Raw genomic sequence first — 7,500 nt, 5'->3', positions numbered from 1 at the left:
TTGTTTAGGCCTGACCAATGAGAAAGCGCTACCTGCGTGTCTCATTGCTTCTTCCATCTTCTCCTTTTCCTCCTCCGTAACGCCGTTTATCATCTTATTCCTTATATCCATTTTTCCTAAACTCAAGTCCTGTACACCACCGCCATTTGTCGCCAAGTGATGTTGCTGAAGAGCCTGCTGTTGAAGAGCTAATAAACCAGGAAGCCCAGGTAATCCTGGCAAACCTGTTAATGCCGAATTTTGTCCAGGACCAGCGTTCAACTTTTGTAACTCCCGATGATAAGCGTCCAATGCCAGTCTGATATCCTCTTGAGTTCTTTCTATACCTTGGAGACCTTGGGCACCGCTGAAAAAATGCGGAAACACCGCGCTACGATCAATCGAGGTCGTGTGCTGTCCTCATTAATAATCAATCGGAAATGGCGAAGTTCGCGTACGATTTAAGGAAGAGGAGCTTGTGAATTAGAGAGTCCCCGACCGGAATAGAAGAAGCTTTCGAGGTCTTACCTAGGAGGGAATTCTCGTGGTCCACGAAGATCCTCCACTCTCCTTCCCATGAGTTTAGTTAACTCTTCCTGATAAATCCTGACTACCTTTTCCGGGGGAATGTCATCGTTTTCGTACTTCTTCAGTCTCCTATTTTGGCTGTCGAGTCTGTCCTTACTAAACGGACTCGGACAGCCAATTCTGCTAGGACTCTTACTGTCCGCATCGTTCGAGACCTCATGCTCGCCTCTCATTTGTAGATGACCAGATTCCGAGAGGATATGGGCCAACCTCTCGTCGCTCATTTCTGGCGGACCACTTTCCTGTGGTCCACGCGCGAAAGGTGGCATTCCCTGCTCCTTGCCTGAAACATACTCTACGGGTGAGGCACAACTTGTGGTGTGTTCTTACTCGGTTTCATCTTAGGGATATATAAAAAATACAATTATATAAGTACATATAATTCATTGTATAAATGAAGGATAACAAAAACAAAAACAAAAAAAAAAGGACGAACATATTGTTCAAATTTTATCGAAATCCATCGATCTTTTTCTTCGATCAATAGATCCCTGTGATCTCTCTCTCTCCTTCTCCTTCTCTCTCTCTCTCTCTCTCTCTCTCTCTCTCTCTTTATCTCATTTTTTTCTCTTGCCAAACGAGTATACGGAACTTCCTTCTTTGATTTTCGACCTCGACGAATAAATTTTCAACGAGAACGAAGTATACACCCGATGAAAGGTAATCCAAGGAAAATCCCTTTGGGCGATCCAGGGTTCGATCAAACGCGGAAGCAATTAATACGACGCAGAATCAATAGCACCGAAACGAATGCCGAAGGCGGGACGCGCGTGGAACTCGTCCGACGATAATTAAAATATCCTCTTCAGAGCCGCCTCCGCCACCGCCGCCGCCGCCGCCGCCGCCACCGCCACCGTCGTCGCCACCACCGCCACCGCTACCGCCTCGCCCTTGCGGTTCTTCGGCCCCCTTCGCTAACGCGTACCTACCAAGAGTGTCGTCCTCCTACGTGTTTCCCGTCTAATTGACCAATCAGCCGCAAGATTCAGACGAATGAGCCATCGATCACGCGTTTGATTGCTCCCGCATCCTCGACGTTTACGTCGTGCAAATTCGACGCCTCCGTGATTTCGCATTCCTTTCGAGAGATAGACAGAGAGAGACAGAGAGGAAGAGAAAGAGATAGATAGATAGATAGATAGATAGAGAAAGAGAGAGAGAGAGAGAGAGACAGGAGGATAGATCGAGAGAAGGAGAATAACATGGGAGGCGAGAATTTACCGGTACGATCATCGAGCTAAAGCAATCTTTGCGTGAATCGTGCTCGAAATTATGTGTTGGAGGATGATTGCGGACGATCCATCAAAATCTGTCGACTCTTGCTCGACGTACAACATAGGTATTCCAAGACTTTCACACACAACGTGTTCCCATCAAATCTATTCGTTCTCTTCCGACAGAAATATGAGACACAAATCCAACTTTACTATTCTAAATTTCCCCCTTCCTTCAAGCCCCTCTCCAGCCCCTCTCGCATCTAAACTATTCCTAATGTAACATTATTTATATATATTAAAAAACATAAATCTACGGAGGAAAATATATTTCTACATTAATGCTCTAAGTCGATACTATCATTTTAATAAATTTAAGAACACCTATGTATAATATCGTCGTTTGCGAAACTTTTCATCGTCAGGCTTTAAAGTCTTTAAATTGATTCGAGCAAAAATAATCCCTTCTGTTTAACTTTCAATTAAGATTCTTGTCATTTAAAGTAGCTTGTAACGCTACGCACAAAGAGCCATAGTTATTAATAATCTTCCGTCAAAGGAATCGTATCTAAGGAATCTCGTGGATCTTTTCTTTTCTTCCGTTTTTTTTTCTTTTCTTTTTTTTTCCTTTTTTTTTTTTTTTTTTTTTTTGAAAAGAAAAATGAAAATAGAAAAAGAACATGTCACGACGAGTATCGAATGAATTATCTTTCCTTTCGTTTTTCATTCTTTTCTTTATTTTTCTCTTCTCTTTTATCTTTTTTTTTTCTTTTTCTTTTTCTTTCTCTTTCTTTTTCCTACAGAAATGTGACAAACGAGGAAATTTCTTTGCAAAGAGTATTAATGATCATACTTTGCAGGAACTTCCAAAGAAATTGGTTGCTCCGATGCGCATGAAACTGGGTGGTCCAGACTAGGACGAGAAGAAGAGAGAAAAAAGAAAAAAGGAAAAAAAAGAAGAAGAAGAAGAAACGAATACGACATCGACGACGACGACGGTTCAAGAAGGGTGGGATTTCGATTCGTAAGAACGAACGAACCGTGACATATGTATGTATGTACTTTGGTATATATATATATATATATATGTATATATATATATATATATACCCCTTACATACGCGCATTGTCGCAACGCTTGAATTCGTGCCAGAAGACTTCGACTTATGCCAACGATTTTCCTTGCCATCCTTAGCACCCGACAGAATCCATAAATGATTATTTCTGAGAAGATTATGGACTTTTATCAGCTAAGATACGAGATTCAAGAATTTAATCGCATTCGTAGTTCATTCATACTAAGAAGATAATCCTATCGAATTTTCATAAAAGATTCATCCTTTTGTTTTTAATCTAATCAATTGAAAAATTAAAGATAGTTAAGTGTAAGTGTACACATATTTTATATATATATATATATATATCTATATGTATATGTAAACAATTTCCTTTTTCCTTTTTCTTTTTTTTTCTTTCCTCGAGAATTTGCACGAAAACCCTGAGAAACAGTTGAGAAAAGCGTGCGAATTGAGCGTGCTTCTCGATTATATCTACGATATATCCACCGGCATTTTCTCAAGAGAGTATCTTCAAGAAACTTTGAGGAGAAATAGAGATAGTGATAGAGATAGATAGATAGATAGAGGGAGAGAGAGAGAGAGAGAGAGAGAGAGACGGCAAAGAAGGTAATAAGAAAGAGAAGACGCAAAGTTAGCTAGTCAACGAGTTAGATCGCGATCTAACGCCTAGTGATCGTAGCCTGGTAACGATTGTAACGTACGATGAGCACAACTAATTATCGTCTCGTATCTCTGCTTCGCGCGAATACAACTTCGGACGGTTTAGAAGCGGCTCGCGTAATTAACCATTTCCGCTCTGATTTTTGTCTCTCTCTCTCTCTCTCTCTCTCTCTCTCTCTTTCTTTTTCTCTTTCTCTCTCAATCTTTTTCTCTACCTATATGACCTACTTTCTTTCGATAAGAATTCTAAGACAATAATAACAAAAAAAAAAAAAAAAGGAAAAGAATAGAAAAAAAAGAAATCATAAAGAAAGATCCAATCGATTCAATATACTTTTAATACAATGTGGACTCTGCTTGGAAAAAAAGAAAAAGAGAAAGAATAGAAAAAAAAAAGAAGAAAAAGAGGAAGAAAAAGAGAAGAAGAAAGTTTCTCTCCTCGTGAACGACGGAGCTATCTGTAAAAATTTGTCGACGTTAGAATTATGAATATCGGATATGGTTATGAACTCAATTATTGTTGATAATCTTGGACTTTTGAAAAGTTATTCCTTTTGGCTTTCGGGCAAATTCGATGATTAGATCGCCGAGAAAATTGTGCTCGCGCGTAACACAATAGATCGCGGTTATGTGTGTGTCGCCATTGCCTTTGAGGCGGTACGTCGACAATGGCCGATTACAAAATCTGGAACGATTTCGTGAGAATTCCCTAAGCAACGAAGCAACGACTACTCTTAAGAAACAGCGTCGATTATTGCGTCGACGTTACCGTACGGTTGCGTCGCCTTCTAACCGAACGAATACTCTATTACGTTGCTACCAGTTGGTCGAGCTGCACCAATGGTAGCCATTGTCTTTCATAGAATCGTGTAGGTACGCGTGGAAACTCGTCCTCGTCCTCACATCGTCCTATCTTCGTCATCCTTCTTTTCTTTTTTTTCCTTTTTTTTCCTTCTTCTTCTCCTCCTTCTCCTCCTCCTCCTCTTCCTCCTTCACCTCTTCCACCTCATCTACCTTCTCGTTATTACTGTATCTAATAAAGAACTACTCGAGAATCGGTACGCAACGAATCGGGCGTCTTATTGTTCGAAAAATAAAGAGAGAGAGAGAGAGAGAGAGAGAGAGAGAGAGAGAGGAAGAGGGAGAGGGAGAGAGGAGGGAAAGAGCAATTAAAAAGATTCTCGAAGGTTTGATGACGGCAGTAAGTGCGAAACGGGTCAGCGATCTTTTGTCTTCGTTCTTATCAAAAGATGTATCGATTTTTACGATGGTCTCCAGCCCACCCCACCCCATCCCCAACGTTGCCAACAATGAAATCATTCGATTGTTCCCTATGTACAAAGCTTTCTTAGGTTAAAATTTCACGATGTTTTTCTTTATTTTTTTTTTTCTCTTTCAAAGAACTCAGGAATGTTTCTCAAAGTAATTTTTTACTTTCATAATAATTATATTTAAATATTCGACGAACGATAGGATTAAATATTTTATCATTTATTTCCATCTTGAAATTTAATGAAAATAGAGATAGAGTATAGGATCGGGAATAGATATTTGTTCTTAGAGGAGATTTGCTAAAATCACGTGTAATGTCAAAATCATTCGGGTAAAGGGAGAGATAGGGAGAGAATCAGTTAGAGAAAAGCATATGAATAGAGAAATCGTCGTCAACTAGTCGAAGACAACTACTACGACGACGACGACGACGACGACGACGACGACTACGACGACGAATTCAGCGAATTCGACTGGCGCGGTAGAACAAGAAACAAAATCCTGCGATGAACTGACTTGGACCGGTACCAACTATCTTTATTACCGTAATCTCGTCCGTGCGTTGCTCTTGAAGGCAACGTAGCACGGTTGGTATGCTTAGATCAATTGTATTCTGCTATTCGCGCAAACGTGGGTACGGAAAATGTGCTCGCATAATCATCAGGATGGTGGGCAATAATAAACGTCTCGGACGTGCCGCACTAAATTGTGGGCCAAGATTCAGATATGTTTGTTGCTGGATTAGCAAGCGGCTACGTGTAACATATACACTCGATTATTTTTCATTTTTGGACACCGACCATCTTCGCCTCCGCCTTCGCGCCTTTTTTTTCTTTTTTCTTTTTTTTTTTTTTTACGTAATCCACGTAATTTCTTAATGATAAACCACGACGAATATTGTTCAACAAAGCGAACCCACTTTGAATCATTTTCATATTTTGTGTTTTTCTTTTTTTTCTTTTCCTTTTTTTTTTCTTTCTTTCTTTCTGACTACTCAAAAAAGTTAAATTAAAGTACTCATCCTCAATTTAAATTACGAAGATAATTCTTTTTTCTTATGACAATTTATCGTCTATAAATATTAAGTAAAAGGAAGAAGAAGAAGAAGAAGAAGAAAAAGAGGAAGAAGAAGGAGAAGGAGAAAAAAAAGAGGAAGAAAAAAGAAAGGAAAAGAAAAATGAAATAACTGATAGAATAAGTACCGAGTCTTACTAGATCGATTATACACACATACACTATAATGAATCCTTCAAAGACAGGTTCGCTCTGCACGCTCGAACGATTTCCAGTATCTATATCTATACCGTAATAAGTCGTTAGGCCAGGGTAGGTATTTAGTCGATGAAAACTTATCTTTCTGACGTGAACTCGACGATGGTCTTTTCAGGCGGAATAAAGTCTTGATGATTTTTGCCCATAAATCATGCGTCGATTACGGAACTTTCGGTCTATGAAATATGAGTATATTTATCCTTATGAGGATGATTCGCCCCCGAGTAAACGTTATACTCCGAACGATGACGTTGCAACGATTATCGGCGTCTTAAACAATGTATAGAGAATTTTCCGTATAACTTTATCCAATAGGAGTAAGTGTGAGAAGGGACCCAACCACCCCACCTCCCCGACCAGTTTTATTCATTGACACTACGTTAATTCATCCCTGAATATATTATTACTTCCTCCTCATCCTCTCTTTTATCGTTCAATTCTCTCTCAGCTTTCACATTCCCTCCTCACCCCCTTCGTACTACTATCCACTATAACGTTCTGGCGAACGTTGGTCATGATTATCGTCGTCAGAGATCCTCAACGGAAACCGACAATCCATTGACGCATGACTCATGTTTTGTCACAGAGCCCGAGCTCTCTCATTGAATTTATTTTATACGCATTGAAATTTTCTTTTCCTTTCTCCCCCCTCTTTTTTTCCCCCTTTTTTTCTTTCTTTCTCTCTTTTCTCTTTTTTTTCTCTCTTTTTTTTTCTTTTTTTTTCTTTTTTTATTTCGCACGCCGGACGTGTACAGGACAGAGGATGCACCATTATTAAAGCTACGATCGACATCCTCTGACGATTGATATTAATATTTTTCACATAAAAGAGAGAGAGAGAGAGAGAGAGAGAGAGAGAGAGAGAAGGGGGAGGGAAAAGAGGAAGGGAAGGAAGAGCTTCCGATTCGAATTCATTCGATTCGTTTATTCATAAAATTGAAACGTTGTTCGATATCCTCTAGCGAATATTTCTAAATATCTGACCTGCTTATCTAAATCGATTTATTCTATATATATATATATATATGTATATAATATGTATATATATATATATATATATATATATATATATATATAAGTATAAAATCCATATACATATGTTTTCATAATAAGAAATTTTCTAAAACTAATTCAAAACGATCGAAAATTCATTGTTATGCCTGTCATTTACAATGAACGGTATATATACTTAATACAATCGATCGGATAAGGTCCCCCTTATCAAACACTCTCGTCTCTCGTCTTTTCGATTTTCTAGGAGGAGCTTAGGTTATTAGTCTAAAACAACATGGCTGTCAAACGCAGAAAATAATCGATAACGACAGCGGATAAAGCAATGCTAGAAATTCTATGTAATTCATCTCTATTGATTTCTTACTTTCCTTCGATATCGCTTATCCATCTATTCAATGGATCGAACAATGATTTCTATGAGA

General features: G+C 38.9%; 1 protein-coding gene across 6 annotated transcripts in view; it reads right to left on the bottom strand.

Annotated features, from left to right (window-relative positions):
* LOC124956119 (homeobox protein cut) overlaps nucleotides 1–7,500 on the bottom strand; it is a 144,368-nt gene that overhangs the window by 3,745 nt on the left and 133,123 nt on the right. For 4 of the 6 annotated variants that reach the window (XM_047511518.1, XM_047511522.1, XM_047511519.1 and 1 more), the window contains 2 exons: nucleotides 508–862; nucleotides 1–370 (listed from right to left, as the gene is read on the bottom strand). The exon at nucleotides 1–370 is cut by the window's left edge and continues 285 nt beyond it. In XM_047511518.1, coding sequence (XP_047367474.1) covers nucleotides 1–370; nucleotides 508–862 — 725 coding nt within the window. The remainder of the gene's footprint in view (nucleotides 371–507; nucleotides 863–7,500) is intronic. The other 2 variants (XM_047511523.1, XM_047511521.1) reach the window with 2 other exon arrangements.

The sequence above is a fragment of the Vespa velutina genome, chromosome 20 (genome assembly GCF_912470025.1).
Source record: "Vespa velutina chromosome 20, iVesVel2.1, whole genome shotgun sequence".
Taxonomy (NCBI): domain Eukaryota; kingdom Metazoa; phylum Arthropoda; class Insecta; order Hymenoptera; family Vespidae; genus Vespa; species Vespa velutina.
The sequence above is the reverse complement of the archived record's forward strand: the minus strand, read 5'-3'. Positions and strand labels throughout refer to the sequence as shown.